At 34.9% G+C, this 19,320-nt stretch overlaps 1 protein-coding gene across 1 annotated transcript in view; it reads left to right on the top strand.

Annotated features, from left to right (window-relative positions):
- The window catches only part of LOC110463504 (symplekin-like), a 31,313-nt gene continuing 11,993 nt past the window's right edge, over positions 1 to 19,320 (top strand). The window contains exons 1-22 of the mRNA XM_021518142.1: positions 1 to 232; positions 1,413 to 1,481; positions 2,390 to 2,443; positions 3,233 to 3,306; positions 4,223 to 4,349; positions 4,915 to 5,021; positions 5,488 to 5,551; positions 6,073 to 6,236; positions 6,698 to 6,795; positions 7,304 to 7,458; positions 9,256 to 9,345; positions 9,946 to 10,113; positions 10,320 to 10,478; positions 11,563 to 11,644; positions 12,067 to 12,134; positions 13,602 to 13,716; positions 14,122 to 14,208; positions 16,276 to 16,471; positions 16,989 to 17,070; positions 17,789 to 17,902; positions 18,342 to 18,410; positions 18,947 to 19,022. Of these exons, the coding sequence (XP_021373817.1) occupies positions 143 to 232; positions 1,413 to 1,481; positions 2,390 to 2,443; positions 3,233 to 3,306; positions 4,223 to 4,349; positions 4,915 to 5,021; positions 5,488 to 5,551; positions 6,073 to 6,236; positions 6,698 to 6,795; positions 7,304 to 7,458; positions 9,256 to 9,345; positions 9,946 to 10,113; positions 10,320 to 10,478; positions 11,563 to 11,644; positions 12,067 to 12,134; positions 13,602 to 13,716; positions 14,122 to 14,208; positions 16,276 to 16,471; positions 16,989 to 17,070; positions 17,789 to 17,902; positions 18,342 to 18,410; positions 18,947 to 19,022 (2,308 nt within the window). The 5' untranslated portion in view covers positions 1 to 142. The remainder of the gene's footprint in view (positions 233 to 1,412; positions 1,482 to 2,389; positions 2,444 to 3,232; positions 3,307 to 4,222; positions 4,350 to 4,914; positions 5,022 to 5,487; positions 5,552 to 6,072; positions 6,237 to 6,697; positions 6,796 to 7,303; positions 7,459 to 9,255; positions 9,346 to 9,945; positions 10,114 to 10,319; positions 10,479 to 11,562; positions 11,645 to 12,066; positions 12,135 to 13,601; positions 13,717 to 14,121; positions 14,209 to 16,275; positions 16,472 to 16,988; positions 17,071 to 17,788; positions 17,903 to 18,341; positions 18,411 to 18,946; positions 19,023 to 19,320) is intronic.

Below are 19,320 nucleotides of genomic sequence, written 5' to 3'. Positions count from 1 at the left end.
CATAATTTAAACACTAAACACAGACTTCCTGTTAATTTACGAGCCGCCATGTGAATTTGTAGTGCAAAATCGTTGCATCTTGCCTACTTATGGCAAACTCTTCAACTATTTGTCGTAGATAATTAATTGACATAGTAATACAATGGCTGGTGAACATCGTAGATCGACGGTGGCGCAGTTCTTCGAGGAGGAAGATGATGCGGCACTGGAAAGCACCTCCACATATGACCGGGTTTGTTTGTTTTGAATCTATGTAGACCTCTTAGAAAACAGTATGTCATTTACTTGCCTTATGTTAACACTTAAAGGGAGGATGTTAATTGAAACATTAATATAAATCTGCAAGTCGGTGATCTGATATAAACTTTTCACAAGTTTTGACAGAGTTCCAAGCCAGACATTTCGGCCCGTAATTATTACCACCCAGTCATTTTAGTACCATTGTCCAGACACGGTCCTCGGCATGGCATTAATATATAGTTAATATACGTATTAGGGGTATTTAAGCATGATTTCAGTGGGTTTGACTGGCCAAAAACATCTTGATTTAAGGCCTTCATGCTCACCTATCACAAATGTACATTTAAGCTGGTAAAAAAGAAAATAAGCTCCTTATGACGCATGTTAAAATGAGCTTTATAACAGGTTTCATTTATTATTTATTGGGTGATGTTGAAAGAATGAAATCCTTTTTGTTCCCAGTGTTTAAAAGAATTTTGTGTGTTTTTATTTCACTTTATTCCCAATTTCAGTAATAAAAATGTCACTATAAATGGTAAATGTTACCCAAATGCAGGATAATTAACCATATGCACAGTTGTGGCTAACCTGATCAATACCATACCATGTAATTAATACCATACATTAATAGAAACTATGCTACAGTAAATTAATTCTGTACCAATTTGATAACTAAAGTTCAAGTTCAATAAACACAAAATAGGCATTTCAAATTCAATACTGTTGTTTAACTGGGGTCTTTACATATGAATTATTGTTAGGTTAAAATTTATTGCTGTCATCTTTTTGAAATTTCCACAGAGGAGATAATGAGTGGTAGGAATTTAAACATCAAAAAACATGTTTGTATGTACACTCTAGGGGAAAATTAGCACCTTTGAATGATATTTTTGAGTTGTTTCACCAGATCTTTCAAAATAGGAATAGTTTAGCATTTAAAGTCCAAAATTGGGAGACTTCCTAAGCTATTGTTAGATTGAAATTTATGGTGATAATACCAACCTCACAGGGATAATCCCCGATTGCTTAATTTTAAATTTCAGACATTAAAATTTGAAACACTTTCTCATGTGAAAAATGGATTAATTATACTATATAAATCACACATTTGCATTGTATTTTTAAAATAAGCAAAATCAAAGTCCTGATTTTTGTGTGATTTTTTTTTACAGGTTGTTGATCTCATCAACAAGGCTTCCTTGATGCAGAAAGATGCCCAAAAAATCAACAATCTGAAACAGGTAGGAATTTGTGCTGCAACAGCAGTTTATAAAGTTACAGTCTGCTTACTAATACTAAGTATTTGTCCTACAACTGATGGTATAAGTATTCTCAAGTTTAATTGATACATCATTTTAAAGATGTATATATATTTTTATTTACCTTGTTTGGGCTGCTCTTGCAGAAATTGATATACAGGTTTTCAGTTCAAGTTCGAGATTGTCTAGACATGCTGCATGTAAACCAATGAGTAATTGATAAAGAACTTTTCAATACATAATGTAATTAGTATACAACATTTTCTGTATTTGTATATATGACAAACAGAAATCCATAGTTTTCTATAGTACAATGTAGTTTCAATTTAAAAAAATGAAATCACAGACCAAATAGGGCTATTAAATTATCACAACATTTTATAAAACAGCAGTCAAAGGAGATACATGAAAGTGAATCCTAACAATGTACAACTTCTGTTATTATATATATTGAGAGGAAATTTGAATATTATAGTTATAATGACCTGCATTCACGATGTCAAAGACATGTTTAATTTGCCATTTTCATAACTTTAACACACATTTCTTCCCCACAGATAATTAATTACTATCAAGTGACAATATAGAATTGTACCGTCTCGACAGCTAATATCAGAATATATTAAAGTTCACATGAAAATAGAGTGATTCACGATTTGTTCCACACATGCACTACATGTACTACCATTGGTATTGAACCTCTGCCAATGAATCAATAATTTCCTCATTATGACATAATGGTACTGCAGCTGGTTTTTTGTCATTGAAAGATGAAAACAAGTGCTATGTAAGATAAATATTTGATGCAGAATGTACTGTGATAATTTTCTTATATTCTAATGATCATTTGCAGAAAATCACATACATTTTTTTTTTGGTTTAATTTTCAGGTGCAAGAGCTGATTATTCACAAGGAGCCAAATTTATTGGATAACTTTTTAGATGTAAGTACGGTGTACATGTGAAGCATGTATTTGAATTTATTACATACCTGATGAATCTTACTGAAGTGATAGAGCCTGTTTCCAGACCATGCACTACAAGGTTATATATTTCATACTGTGGTAATACATGTTGTATTTACCCAGTATCCAGAACTCCTTTTTGGTTTGAACTCATCTGTCATCATCCATTGACAAAATTGATAAGTTGAAACAGAAATGTGTTCAGAACGCCTGAGCTCCATTTTACAGTAAGATAGCATGATGTCTGTGTTCCTCTTCAGCAACGTTTTATCCACCAATGCTGATCTATCACAGTTTTAGGAAGGCCAAATTGAACACGAAAACAGGGTAACTGATTAGCAATGTTTTGTAGAAAATGGATAAAATGCATTGAAGGTACAATCGTAGGTTTATTCTGAAAGCAATTCCACACACATCACTCAGCCTGATGCATTGCCCTCGGGCAATCTGAGATGTCAGATGAAGATGTGTGTGATATTACTTGTGTATACTGAATCTACCTGGTTTAATGATTATAATATCTGGTGATAAATTTTGCTGATTTTGGTTATCATTCTATTAACTGCAAATAGAATATAAATTATTTTGCACCACAAAAACTTGGAACAAAGGTTGCATTTAACAAAAAAGTTCCTCTAAATAAAGTTTTTTTTCTTTTCTATTAAAGACAGTTACAAGATCCTACAGATTGTAATCAGGACTTGAACTCATTAGAAATCACAAGTAAACTGACATTTATTTGTTATTTGTGTTTTTTATGTGATACAGGAAATGCTGGCCTTTCAGAGTGATAGAACAGTTGATGTGAGAAAATTTGTGATCAGCTTCATGGAGGAAGCATGGTAAGTTATCTGTGGTAATGTAATGTGATCTGTTCTGTGCAAGACTGTCTCTCACCTGGTAAGGTCAAGGTGACTGCTGCTAATAGGCAAATATGACAAATGATCCAGCTTCCTTTTTACCAGGATTGTCTTGGTGTAGGAAATAAGGGAAAGCTTAGTTGGGTGATCAGGTTTTTTGCCAGCTATTTTGGGAAAGAGCCCCTGAGCAGGAATTGGAAAATATCATCGGCATTTTGCAAAAATTTGGAAAATATCATAAGCTTGAAAAAAATAAAAAAAAACTGCAATGTGATGAGCAAAACGTTTTTCTCTACCTGTTTATAACAGTAAAATGTTTATAACAGTAAAATGTTTATAACAGTAAAATGGATAGCAATAAATAAATGCATCAATTTTCAGTATTTTGTTTATTCTATTTCAAATCTTCGTTATTTATGTATTTTGAATGCTCCTTCATGGACGGTAATACTTTGGACGTTGTACATATAACAACTGGAATATTGTATAGACATGCTTTTTAATACAATTGGGAAATTAAACACTGAAAGTGGAAAAATGCAGGTTATTTTTATGTTGGGAATGGGTCCCTGTACCGGACCCTATAAACACCAGGCAAAGATCCTGGTGATTCAAGTAAAAATCTACCAGACCCGAGGGCTCTAATCATTAATCACTTCTATCCATGGCTAGGTTTCCTGTCCATTACTCCTATGCAAATTATATTTAATGAATTCTGTTGTTGGTTCCTTAAAATGAAATCTTGATTCATGTGATGGGATAGATGTTTTACTGAATTAGTTCTTTGTGTACTTTTTCAGCTTTAAACAGATTTTGTGAGAAACAGAACTGATTACTGGTAGCTGCAGATTTTCGTCATGTGAAAAACATTTTGAATTTGTTTAATTTTTGTGTGTAGCAAGAAGGACATGGAGTTGCTGCCAAAGATACTTCCCTGTCTGCAGCTGTTGTTGGAGGACGAGAATGTCAACATCCAGAAGAAGGTCATCCTCATCATGTCTCAGGTCTACAAATGTGTCCTCCAGGTAGGTATATCTCACATCATTGCTACACTGACTTGGTTGTATTTAACTTTTACAAAGTTGAGTTTTCAAAGCTTTAAATTGTCATTTTTTTTATCAGGATATAATATGGACTCAACAATTCAAAACAATTTTGCACAAGAGTACACATTTTTTTGGTGAGGTTTTCGGTGAAAATTAAGTTCTGGTGACATTTCTTGAGAAAGTTTCGATATACCCTTACTGTGTGTACACCACATAAATTACTCTGTTGGGACCTTTGTTTTAACATACATCCACTTTTCAAATAAGAGTTGAACCTTTTTCTTCTTTGCACATCAATACTAATTCTAAGATTGTCAGGTGACCTTTACCTGGTAAATTTGTTTTAATTTTGATAAAAAAAAATAAAAAAATTATTGACATGCTATTTAGTTTTAAAGCATTTTTAAAATATTAATTTTCACAATTGCTCTTGAATTGTGAGGATTTAGATTTGTAAAAGAAGAAAATCAAACGATATTCATGTACATTTTTCGTGAAATAAGTGCTACTATTAAATTTGAGATGGCCTCTGCTTACCTTACAGTGGATGTGCAGTGCCAAAGGGGTTAATGATGAGAAAATGTATGTGTGGGAGATGGTTAAGAGCATGAAGATTAAACTACTGGAGATGGCTGATTCAGAAAATGATGGGTATGTAGAATGTACTGATGATTTGGTTTATTGTGCGAGTAAGTAATTTTGAACTTAAACGCATGATGACAGTGTTGTCTGTCCATTCAGTGTTAATATATTTTTTTTCCGTTTTATTTTCAAAAATAATATTCATCTGCTTGTGGAACATTCTTATATGTCAGTGGAGGCAAGAACTACCTAGTCTTTACCAAAATATCTTTGTGAGCAAGGGAGTAAACACTAATTATTGCTCTTATGAGATTTGTAATATATCCTTCATGACTCATGACATTGCTAAATTCAATCCCCAGCAAATGTTACCTTACACAATAATGTTAAATGAAATATTGAATATCAGCCATTTTCTTACCACACACAGCTCTAAGGTCTACAGCTGTGATACAGTGTACAGATTAACTATACACTAGATAGCTATAGACATTACACCCAGTTATACGTTTTGTATTTGTCTATTGTTTTCCAGAGTGAGGACTCATGTGGTGAAATTCTTAGAAGGCATGGTGATGATATTGTCCCATTCAACATCTGTAAGTATTCTAACGCTTTGATGTTTAGTTCTTAAAAAATGTATTTGATAATGTAGTACAAATGCATTTCACAATAGACTTTGTTGCTGTAAAATTGTATAATCTCTAGCAGAGGCATTTAAATGAGATACTCGGACCCTATTTGTATGTTATTAACACAAATTTTCAAAAAAGCTTTTTCAGAAACATCTGAATATTAACAAATATTTTTTATTTATTGTCTGTGGTTAATCTTCTTTTATCCATATACATGAAGTTTTAGTTCTAACATGAATATTTTTTATCTTATTTCTCCCACCATGAAAATATGTCTTCTCAGAATCCCATTTAGTCTTGAAAGTTGTACAGGAATGGATGTAGGATTTGTTCAAAGGGGGACAATGCACATGTTTCCAATAATTATGAAAAAATCTTTTCATGTTTTTTGTCAATATGTGAAATTTCATTTCATTTAGCAGGTATCTTATTATGGAAATCTGACCCTAAGAATAATTCCGATAATCAAAATTTCATGTTTTCAGGAGTCTGAGTTTCCAAAGAACTTCAAACCAGAGAGTGATATTAACCTCAGCATTGTCCCAGAGGACAGTGACAACAAATACCTCAAGCTCAAACGCCTCGAGGATGAAGGCAAAAACATTTTTGAGACCATGTTACACTTCCAAGCTTCTCCACACATATCCAGGTATATCAGTAATGTCATACATTTTCTTTGTACATGGACAGTTTTGCAGTACCTGAAGTTTTTGGAAAGGATATGGCGTTTGAAATGATACTTCAGGAAAACTTTGATAATTATGCTTTCGGTGGAAATTCTGTAAAATGTCAAGCTATTATGAAAACTCTTTTTTATACGTTGAATATTTAACATCCAGTTTTTTAATTTTCTGATGTTGTTGTCATGAAATTAAATAAAATTATGGAAGATTCCTTAATATGTCATCTTAAAAACAAGTTGTGGTTCAGAGTTTCTGTAACCGCTGTTGACATGTTAAACTTTGGGTATTTTATTTTCTAGCATGTTTGTTATGTAAGTGGCAAAATTGATGTGAACAATCACTGTTTTTACTATGTTATATTGGAACTAACTGATATTTGAGAAATTTAGATTTTGCACTAATATTAAAAATTCTTGTGTGGTTTCAGTATCAACTTAATGACGGTTATGGGCAGTATAACAGCCATAGCTAAACAGAGGCCGGCATTTTTTGGCAAAGTCGTTCAGGCGTTTGAATCTCTTCAAGGTAATAATACAATGAGAATCTAACTATACAGCCTTGATACAACTCAACTTAAATTACTCAATCAATTAAGATATCTCGTCATTTCCTCTCATTTATTTTGCTGTCATTCTTTCAAAGTTACTAATTCTATGTAAATCTTTTGAAATTTTCTGAACCTCTGGATTTTGTTATAATTCTGCAACATGAAATATGGCAGTACAATATTTTATTTTGTATTTTGATCAATGAAATTCATTCTGCCTCACAATGTTAACCTGGTTTTGCTTTACAAATGTGATTTATTTCAATTGATAATTACATCGATTGGAACTGTTACAAGTGTACTGCCAGTTGAAAAGGCAATGCTTCGGCCAAAAGAGCCTTTCATTTAATTAAATATGAATGATAAAAGAGTTCAGAATGTAGGTTATATATTAATAAAAAAAAAACTGTGCTCCTGTACATTAAGTTCTAGCAAAGCATTTAAGTTGGTTTTGAAAGTATATTGATATGTTATTCATCTTGTCAGTAAATTTGCCGCCGACACTGGCCAAGTCCCAAGTAAGCAGTGTGAGAAAGAACCTGAAGATGCACATGTTGTCGTTGCTGAGACATCGCTGTTCCGCAGACTACATGACACAGATCACAACCCTTCTGACAGATCTGGGCGCCACAAACTCCGAGGTGTGTACAGTATCCACACATTGTCCCTTCTCCAACCCAACATACACACACTTATACATGACAGAATATTTCCCACTGTTCTTGGTGCAAGTTTCAAGTGAGAGATATGTACAGGAGTCTGTATTTCAAGTGAGAGATATGTACAGGAGTCTGTATTTCAAGTGAAAGATATGTGCAGGAGTCTGTATTTCAAGTGAGAGATATGTACAGGAGTCCATATTTCAAGTTAGAGATATATACAGGAGTCTGTATTTCAAGTGAGAGATATATACATGAGCCTGTATTTCAAATGAGAGATATATACAGGAGTCTGTATTTCAAGTGAGAGATATGTACAGGAGGCTGTATTTCAAGTGAGAGATATGTACAGGAGTCTGTATTTCAAGTGAGAGATATGTACAGGAGTCCATATTTCAAGTGAGAGATATATACAGGTGTCTGTATTTCAAGTGAGAGATATATACAGAAATCTGTATTTCAAATGAGATATATATACAGGAGTCTGTATTTCAAGTGAGAGATATGTACAGGAGACCATATTTCAAGTGAGAGATATATACAGGAGTCAGTATTTCAAGTGAGAGATATATATAGGAATCTGTATTTCAAATGAGATATATATACAGGAGTCTGTATTTCACGTAAGAGATATGAACAGGAGTCTGTATTTCAAGGGAGAGATATATACAGGCGTCTGTATTTCAAGTGAGAATATATACAGGAGTGTGGATTTCAAGTGAGAGAGATATACAGTAGTCTGTATTTCAAGGGAGAGATATATACAGGTGTCTGTATTTCAAGTGTGAGATATATACAAGAGTGTGTATTTCAAGTGAGACATATATATGTACAGGAGTACATATTTCAAGTGAGACATATATATGTACAGGAGCCCATATTTCAAGTGAGACATATATATGTACAGGAGCCCATATTTCAAGTGAGACATATATATGTACAGGAGTCTATATTTCAAGTGAGACATATATATGTACAGGAGCCCATATTTCAAGTGAGAGAGATGAACAGGAGTCTGTATTTCAAGGGAGAGATATATACAGGAATCTGTATTTCAAGTGAGAGATATATATGTACAGGAGTCCATATTTCAAGTGAGAGAGATATACAGGAGTCTGTATTTCAAGTGAGAGATATGAACAGGAGTCTGTATTTCAAGTGAGAGATATATACAGGAGTCTATATTTCAAGTGAGAGATATATACCGGAGTCCATATTTCAAGTTAGAGATATTTTCAGGAGTCCATATTTCAAGTGAGAGATTTATACAGGAGTCTGTATTTCAAGTAAGAGATATGAACAGGAATCTGTATTTCAAGTGAGAGATATATACATGAGTCTGTATTTCAAGTGTGAGATATATACAAGAGTGTGTATTTCAAGTGAGAGATATATACAGGAGTCTGTATTTCAAGTGAGAGATATATACAGGAGTCTGTATTTCAAGTGAGAGATATATACAGGAGTGTGTATTTCAAGTGAGAGATATGAACAGGAATCTGTATTTCAAGTGAGAGATATATACATGAGTCTGTATTTCAAGTGAGAGGTATATACAGGAGTCTGTATTTCAAGTGAGAGATATGAACAGGAATCTGTATTTCAAGAAATCACCAACCCTACACAGAATATCATATTTCAGAGATTACGATATTTACCAAAGATTTGGGTAAGTTTCATATTAGCAACAACTCTTTAATTAATTTGAAAACAAAATAATTTTATAACTTTAATGTTTTATTTGCCATGTCAAGTTGAAGGTTCTGTTTTCTTTGAAAGGTGATGAAAGCCATGCCAAAAATAGATGAAAGTAAAAAGAGAAAAGCTGAGGAGTCCACACAAGTGGCAAAGAAAGCCAAAATTGAGGAGGTACGACACACCCTAAACTTTTATTACAGGATTAGGATAATGAACATCTTTACATGGATTTTCTTATTCTATAGGTCGGATAAGTTAAAATGAAAACTGTCTTATACTTTGAGAAGTTTTTGTTGATTGTCATTTGATTTTTTTCTGGATACAAGTTCTTTTTTAGCACATAGCTCTGATCTAAAACAACACTGACAGAAAACTTAAAATTGCATTTAATCATTATCCTTATTTTTATTTATAGATATACATAATATACAATTACAATACAGTAATTATTACAACAAAAATGTCAAATAAACAAGAAAAGAGTGTAAATCAAGTGTTTTATTATCATATCGCAGATAACGTGGCAACAGATTCAGATGCTGTCATAATTTTGAGACAAATTTGAATAGGCAGAGTTCAAGTCAATATTTGAGATTAAAAATGATACTGTGACACATTTTATCTTACCATGAATGTGACATAGTCTACCTTCGATACAGCATTAGAATTTACATTCTGTGAATAGGCCTTTTTAAGATAATATTAAGTCATACATTTTAAAACTTACAACTAGTTATGACTTTCATGCCTTCACTCAACCTTATTCCCTAGGTGGAGTTAGATGACGATGATGCCGGTATGACACCGTTTGTGGACAGAACGACAACCAAGTCTGCTCCAACAGTCAAACAGCAGTCCACAGCCGTTGACATCACGTCTGAGGATCTGGAGTCCAGGCTCAACGCACAGAATGTGGCTGATCTTGTTCTGATCAGCATGGTAGGTACACTTGTTAACTTGCTCTTGTACTAAACTCATTCTTTTCCACATGAAATTGATTATGTCGGTAAAACAAAATTAACATTTTGAAAGTTTGAAATTTATTATATGACTGAAAGAGAAAAAAGCCTTTTCGACACTTTTCAATTCTGTAGATTGGTTATGAAAGGTTATGACTTGATGTATTCACTAATTTCACTTAATAGGTGATGTTGCCGGACACAATGCCAGCCCATTTCCAGTCGACCTACACTCCTATAGCTGCTGCCGGGACAGAGGGTCAGATCAAACACATAGCCAGACTCCTGTCCACCCAACTAACTACTGCAGGCATGGGCAAGGGTGTGGCTGAAACACAGGCACAGGTAAGGGGGTTGAATTGAAACACTGGCACAAGTAAGGGGGCGGGGCCGAAACACAGGCAAGGGGGTGGAACTGAAACACTGGCACAAGTAAGGGGGCGGGGCCGAAACACAGACACAGGCACAGGCAAGGGGTTGGAACTGAAACACTGGCTCAAGTACGGGGGCGGGGCCGAAACAGACACAGGCAAGGGGGTGGAACTGAAACACTGGCACAAGTAAGGGGACAGGGCCGAAACACAGGCACAGGTAAGGGGGTGGAACTGAAACACTGGCACAAGTAAGGCGGCGGGGCTGAAACACAGGCACAGGCAAGGGGGTGGAACTGAAACACAGGCACAGGTAAGGGGGCGGGGCCAAAACACAAGCATAGTTAAGGGGGAGTGGCAAGGGTGTGGCTAAAACACAGGCACATGTAAAGGGGTGGAACTGAAAAACGAACACAGGCAAAGAGGTTGGACTGAAACACAGGTACAGATAAGGGGATTGAAATGAAATTCAGGCACAGGTAAGGGGGCAGGACTGAAATACTGGTATAGGAATGGAGCTGAAACACAAGCACAGGGGTTGGGGCTTGAAAATACAGGTACAGGTAAGGGGGTGGGACTAAAACAAAGGCACAGGTTAGGGGGCATAACTGAAACACAGGCACAGGTTAGGGGGCATGACTGAAACACAGGCACAGGTTAGGGGGCATGACTGAAACACAGGCACAGGTTAGGGGGCATGACTGAAACACAGACACAGGTAAGGGGGCGGGGCTTAAAATACAAGTGCAGGTATAGGGATCGGACTAAAACACAGGCACAGGTAACTTAAACACAGGAACAGGTAAGGAGATTGGCCAATTTGATGGCTAAAACACTAGTAAGGGGAGGCTGAAAACAGTTACAGGTTAGGGAGTGTCCAAAACAGTCATAGAAACAGAGATTTGGCAGGGGATCAGAGAGACAGGGATTATCATAGAAAAAATCTTACTTTCAATACTAACAAGGTATTCCCTCCTCATACTCCTCCCTTGTTTATACACCATACCGACTTGACACATCAAGCAAAAACTAAAATGGTATATAATTTGTGTTAACAGTCTGAAGAGAATGAGGGAGCTGGTGGCGAATCGCCAGCCTATCAGCCATCCTCTCCCAAACAGCTTATCCAGACTGTTGTGGGTATGTATTATACTAATATCTGTTACTTCAGATATTTTATATCTGTACAGATTAAAGTCAAATAGACAATCACAAATTTAAATATCTTGCAAATATTTACTGGGACACAATTAATCTTAGAACACATTGTGAATGTTGATTATAATAGGTTCATGATGACGTACTAATTAACTGCAATGTCAGGCAACATTTTTGTACTGTTAGAATTTTTCATTGGATGGAATTCAACATCTCATTGTGTTCATATCACTATTTATGTCCATAGTTAAATTCAAAATCTCATTCAGTGGCAAAATTACAATAGGTGAACATTTCCCATTCCCAAGTTTTTCAAGGCCTATTTTTTGGCTTCACGGATTCAGTATTAAATGAGATTTCCATTATTTATACCTACTATGATGGGATGTATGCTTTAATTACAGGAGGGCTAACAGACGATTTACCAGCACTACCCAGCTCGAGTAAAGCGCAGTCAATGCAGCCGCCTGCAGTAAGTATGAAGTTGTGTGACTTAAACTGAACATTTATTATACAAGTTAAGCTGATTTAAATAGCACTTACTCAGAAGTCAAACTTTCTAATGAGGGGAATTTGTTTATGCAAGCTTGTTCAGGTGTGAAAAAAATGTGAAAAATAAATTCTACCAGTAATCTTTGTACAGTAGATTTCGCTTATTATCACTTTTGATTTGTCAGATGAAAATGTGATATTAACAGGAACATGACATAAAAAGAAAACGTGTTTTTCTGACCATTTCAGGTGTCATAACACAGAAATGACCGTATTTAAATGTCCAAGTGATATGGTATTACAAAGAAGAGAGTTTAAAAATATATATATAAATATATAAAAAATAGAACAAAAGACAGAGATAGCGTCTCTAGGCCTTTCTCGGGTTGATTCCCCGTTCATCAGGAGACTGTTTATTTTGAAAACAGGTATTGTGAGGTCATAGTTGTTTACACAAGAAAGTATGATGTCATCAATAATGCAAAGTCATTATGACGTCACAGAAGGCATACACATAAATCCATGACGTCAACAACAATACAAGCTAAATTGTGACGTTACATTACTTAGACAAATGCATAACTTTATGATCTTACCAACAATAAAAAATACGGGAGATACAAATTGTTTCATTTACGGCAACAATAAAATATGAACAATAATATTTAAAGCACAGCAATTGCTTAAAGCATGACACGTTGAATTTAATGTGAACTATTCAGACTGGGTTTCAACAGTTTCATTAACTCCGACTCCTTAACTTCCCTCTTTATCACATCAGATGAATGCATTTGGTAAATAGGGAACACTTTGAAGTTATTGTTAGCACAGTTATGAATATGTTTGTTCACTTGTAAAAATCTAAGGTCATCATGGATTGTTTGTTGCTTGTGAAGAGTCATTCTTTGACGTAGTTCACGCCCAGTTTGGCCAATATAAAATTCCAAACATTTAACACACACTATAGCATATATAACATTCTTCGACTTACAATTCATACTAGAACGTACAGTGAATTTAAATCCATTTTTGAAAACAAAAGTAGAACCTTCAATAATTATTTTACATGTTCCACATCTGGGCGAATTACATTTAGACACAATAAGTTCAGCTTGATTCGTTTCAAACTTGGAAAAACTCAATAGCCTTTTGAGATTTTTGGGTTGTCTTTTACTATTGATAATTCTATGTTTAGCTAAAACATTTTCCATACGCACGCTAGTTTTATATATATGTATATGATTCTACAAATATTTCGAGGCATATTTGAATTAAAAGCAAACGACAATTTCCATACCACCACTAAGTCGGTTTGTATTCATATTGTTCAAAAATTCTATGCAAATCTGTGATAAGTAGGCATGTGTTTTTTTAGGTTCATGATTTGCTTCCATATAAGTGATATATATTTTCCATATGTAAACCTTTTGGTTTTTATTCCTTTCAGCCTGTCCGCCGAGGGATCAAACAGTTCAAGTTAAGTAGTGTGACCCAGGAACTCAATCGGGACGACCTTGACCAAATGACCATCAGTGCTGTAGGCAGGATCCTCAACGCAGAAAGTAGGTTATTTATCTGGTCTTAGATGTTTAAAGCTGCATTGTCTTTTAAAGTCCATTAGTTGTTGAATCGCACATTCAAATTCTGGTTCTGTCAAGCTATTATGAAAGTGTCCTGAGTTTGTGTGTGTTTACATTAGTCTTCAAATGGTTACTTTGGGTTCTGAAGTAGGATGTTTTAATTATATATTCAAAAAGTGTCGTAAATGTGCCACGTGAAAATGCCACAGAGCAACGTGACAGAAACATTCATTTATCATTTGTTTTGGTGTTGTCTGAAACAATTGTATTTTACTGGTTTCTATTATTTGTCAAATTCAATGAGCTGATGAAATTTACCTTTCCATAAAATGTTGAAGGATTGATCTGTTAATCTACAACTGTGAAAATATATTGTTTTATGAACAGAGAGTGCTACACAGGGCAATGTACTACCAGCCAGGACCAAGCTGTTAGCCGGGCTTACGTCGCAGTTTGGTGGCGAACTCAGAGACCGTAAGTTTTGTGTAAAGAATCACTCCAAAACAAGTCATATGGGTGAGGGGAGAAGAACTACTCCAGAGACTCCATCATTAACAAAACTCTAAATAGTAAATACAATGATACAGACTGACGGAATCTACAAAATCACTGAAACTTCTCTCCTTCAGTTATTAAATTCTTAAATGACTCCAAATCTCCCCAAATGCCAACATTACACATGCAGAAAATGACATGTTTAACCCTTTCACCCCTATGTAACTTGTAGACTCTACCATGCATTGATATGGAGGGGTCGATTATGGTCTACAGTGGTGAAAGGGTTAATACAATTTGGAAAGCCATTAATTTGTTTAAGGATTCAAAATGGAAATGGGAAAATCATGGGGAGCTTTTTGTTATCAGTATGATGGTATTCGGACTGTGAACAATACTCTGCAGAGAAACCTACTTATCTTCAAGTCCATTCTCTACTCTGAAATTATACTGTATGAAATAAGCAATAAGAAAGAGTTAATATAAAATATTGAGTAAATAGGTGAATTTTTGCATTGCAAAAGTGACTGCTCACTTAATATGAAAAGGATGATGAGCCAAAAATTCACCTATTTACTCAATATTTTATATTAACTCTTTCTTATTGCTTAATATTTCATACAGTATAATTACCTAAAACTGATGTCATCACAATGAATTGTTTTATCCAGACTAATCTGTTTATATGGTTCTGAAAAATTACACCTTTTAAAAATTGAGATCACCTTGATTTAGTTTGTATCAGAAGAACATATCTTTGAGGACTAATGGCTGTATTTTGGACTAAATGTATTTTCTGTTTGATTATGTACAGTTCTGGAGGAGTACATCTTTGAGGACTAAATGTATTTTCTGTTTGATTATGTACAGTCCTGGAGGAGTACATCTTTGAGGACTAAATTTATTTTCTGTTTGATTATGTACAGTCCTGGAGGAGTACTTCTTTGAGGACTAAATGTATTTTCTATTTGATTATGTAAAGTCCTGGAGGAGTACATCTTTGAGGACTGAATGTATGTTCTATTTGATTATGTACAGTTCTGGAGGAGTACATCTTTGAGGACTAAATTTATTTTCTGTTTGATTATGTACAGTCCTGGAGGAGGACATCTTTGAGGACAACATGTATGTTCTATTTGATTATGTACAGTCCTGGAGGAGGACATCTTTGAGGACTAAATGTATTTTCTATTGGATTATGTACAGTCCTGGAGGAGTACATCTTTGCGGACTAAATGTATGTTCTATTTGATTATGGACAGTCCTGGAGGAGTACATCTTTGAGGAATAAATGTATTTTCTATTTGATTATGTACAGTCCTGGAGGCGTACATCTTTGAGGACTAAATGTATGTTCTATTTGATTATGGACAGTCCTGGAGGAGTATATCTTTGAGGACTAAATGTATTTTCTGTTGGATTATGTACAGTCCTGGCAGAGTACATCTTTGAGGACTAAATGTATTTACTATTTGATTATGTACAGTCCTGGAGGAGGACATCTTTGAGGACTAAATGTATGTTCTATTTGATTATGGACAGTCCTGGAGGAGTACATCTTTGAGGAATAAATGTATTTTCTATTTGATTATGTACAGTCCTGGAGGCGTACATCTTTGAGGACTAAATGTATGTTCTATTTGATTATGGACAGTCCTGGAGGAGTACATCTTTGAGGAATAAATGTATTTTCTATTTGATTATGTACAGTCCTGGAGGCGTACATCTTTGAGGACTAAATGTATGTTCTATTTGATTATGGACAGTCCTGGAGGAGTACATCTTTGAGGACTGAATGTATGTTCTATTTGATTATGTACAGTTCTGGAGGAGTACATCTTTGAGGACTAAATTTATTTTCTGTTTGATTATGTACAGTCCTGGAGGAGTATATCTTTGAGGCCTAAATGTATTTTCTGTTGGATTATGTACAGTCCTGGAGGGGTACATCTTTGAGGACTAAATGTATTTTCTGTTTGATTATGTACAGTCCTGGAGGAGGACATCTTTGAGGACTAAATGTATGTTCTATTTGATTATGTACAGTCCTGGAGGAGTACATCTTTGAGGACCTGCGGTCAAGGTTTGACCTAGCGTTTGCCTGGCTTTACCAGGAGTATGCCAATTGTATGGGATTCTGTGCCCCGCTGATGAAGCTGGAAAAACCATCGCTGGCAAGCTACGACGAGTGTCTCACACGACTCCTGGCTGGTCTCCTGGGTCGAGTGGACCTCAAGGAAGGGTAAGTGATGCTCTGGTTTCAGAACATTCTGTGAATGGTTGGCACAACTTTATAGAGGAGTGTCCGTAAAATTGTCCATCAAGGATTCAAACAACTTTAAATGAGCAGTACATACACATTTCTTGCAGTGTTTTGGACAAGTTCTGTCAATATTTTTATAAACACTCTTTCTTAAGTAAAGCAGTATGTTTCAGTTTAATGGGATTCAGAAATTGATGTAACTAAAAATATCTTCTTATTGTTATCATGAAAAGCATCTAACCCTTTCACCATTGTAGACCATAATGAACTCATCCAAATAAATGTATGGTAGAGTCTACTAAAGTTACCTAGGGGTGAAAGGGTTCATGACAAAATCACTTGTATGAAGTATGAAGTCTGAGTTTATAATGTTCATAAATAAAACAGGAGTAATGTCATACTTGTGTTTTAATAGAACCCAAACTATTGTAAATGATCATGACTTTGCTTAATCACTAATGAGAAGGATGCATGATTTCTTCTTTTGTTGTTGTAGATTTTTCCAGCGAGTGCTGATAGAAGCTCCTGCTGTGACTGACAATGCTATTCTGATTCTGAAGAAATACTGCTTAGATGAGGTAGACAACAACATTTCAATTTATTAAATTGATTGATGATTATGGATATGGTGAATCCATATGAGGTTCTCCAGATAACTTGACAGAGGAAAGGGTTTCAAGTTTTGAAAAAGTTGTGCATATTAGATCCAATTGTTATGGCAATAAAATATTTTTTCAACTCAAACATGACAGAAAAAAATGTATTCCTCTCTCGAGTTTGTTTACATGTTTGTGTCATACAGTAGCATATTCTCCCAGCTATGCTTCCGACAAAGTATTCACAAAGATTCCAGTTCACAAAATAAACAAATACTTTTGAACATACCTATATTTTTTGAACTGTTTGAAATTGGAACTGATCCATTCTTGAATGACTGCAAAAACCTGATATAGCTGTGGAAGTACATGTGATTTATAGTACAGTATTTCACTTAATATCACTTCTCATTTGTCAGAGGAACACGATATTAACCAGAACGTGACATAAAGATAAAACATGTTTTTCTGTACTGTGAAATCAGACATTTTGGTGAGCCAGAATTTTGTCGTTTCCCCAAAAAAACGTTATTTTATGGGCATATTTTTTTTCTTCCAAGTACTCACAACTTCATTTCAAACTTGTAATTACTTTGTATACCTATAAATTCCTAGATGAAGAGTACCCGAGAAAAAAAAAATCTGATAAATTTCACAGTATTCACTGAAACTGTAATAACAAAAAGTATTTTATGTTTAGAACCGTGTGGTGGCAGGCATGAGCACTCTGAAGGAACTGATCCTGACTCGACCAGTTCACCGGCACCGCTTTCTCAACGTCATGCTGGAGTCATGTTCACATGACAAACCAGAGGTGAGTCATAATGGTTATGACAAAACTGAAACATTATTGTTCAGACAGTAACTGAGGTCAGTTGACCACTTAAAAATATTGTTGAGCTTGAAAAAAAAATCATGGAAAGAAATCTTTTCATCTGCTGGTATTTATTATTAGATGATTATAATTATTTCAGTATTCATAATACCTTTAGAATGTGTGAAGTGATTTTATCGTGGATTAGGAACTGCAAATTTGAATAGTTTTCACTCCATCTTATCGTATGTAAATAATAGGTGACTGAAACATGTCGCACTAGCTTCTGTTTCATTTGAACAAAGAATGAAAAAGTTCTTATTGAGAGTCAGTTCTAGTGAATACATTTGGAAAAACTATATGGTTTATGATATCAAAATTTACCAGTTGCTTGATTTGATATTACACAAGCTGAGATTTGTACTGCTCTGTGATACAGGTTCGATCAACAGCTATCCGGTTCACAAAGAAGCTGTATGAGAAACCACAGATCGCCCCACATATAGAGGTTGGTACAATATATCACTGATAAAGTAAAACCTTCAGTAGAAAATTCAGTCAAACGTTGCTTTTACAGACAGATTCTCCCGGATTGAAGTCAATGAGAAGCATCTCCTAGTGAAGAATCTCAAATAAATTGTGTTAAAACAATTGGTAGCTTTGTCTTAGCTATAATTGTGATTTCTGAAATATGGAAAGAAAATCTTCTGCTGTTTTAAATTTCAAATGGAGCCTGTAGAGAAGACAGAGATAGAGGGAGTGATCAATTGAAATCATTATTATTCTGACAGAAAAACCTGTCTAATCTGACTCCAGAAATTTCTGATTTCCTGTCTTATCCAACATAATCTTATGAAAACAACCAAATAAGACCTGTATTTACTGACATCCTGTCTCGTCTGACCTGTATGTGATGTACCATAGGGTGTTGGACTAGATAGGTTTCACTGTACCGATGAAAACACATTGATGCTTGAGTTCAAAGAAACCTTAAATTTAGAAAAACAAAACAAACTAACAACCTGTTTAATTTTTTAATTTCAGGAATATGCCTCTAAAATGCTGAAATATTTACTATTGCCAAAACCTCCAAGCGAGATGTTTCCGCGATCTAGATCAGGTGAGACGGAAATGTTATGGAGCAATACTTGGATTTCAAGTATTTGAAGTAAACTTGAAGCTATATATGTGTATGTGATGTGTTCCTGATCCCTCATCAATATCATAACATTTAAGGTCAGCGTCACAAGGTTGTAAACGGGGTCAGCGTCACAAGTTTGTAAACGGGTAAACAGCAAATATGCATTGAGAGAAACAGAAAATTAAAAACTGAAAAAGTTCAATAACACTACAGTTGGAGAGATGCAGATCAATTTTGACATCTTTGTTGTGCCCTTAGCAAAAGAGAGAGGGGGGGG

Source organism: Mizuhopecten yessoensis, unplaced genomic scaffold, assembly GCF_002113885.1.
Source record: "Mizuhopecten yessoensis strain PY_sf001 unplaced genomic scaffold, ASM211388v2 scaffold10913, whole genome shotgun sequence".
Classification (NCBI taxonomy): domain Eukaryota; kingdom Metazoa; phylum Mollusca; class Bivalvia; order Pectinida; family Pectinidae; genus Mizuhopecten; species Mizuhopecten yessoensis.
The sequence above is the reverse complement of the archived record's forward strand: the minus strand, read 5'-3'. Positions and strand labels throughout refer to the sequence as shown.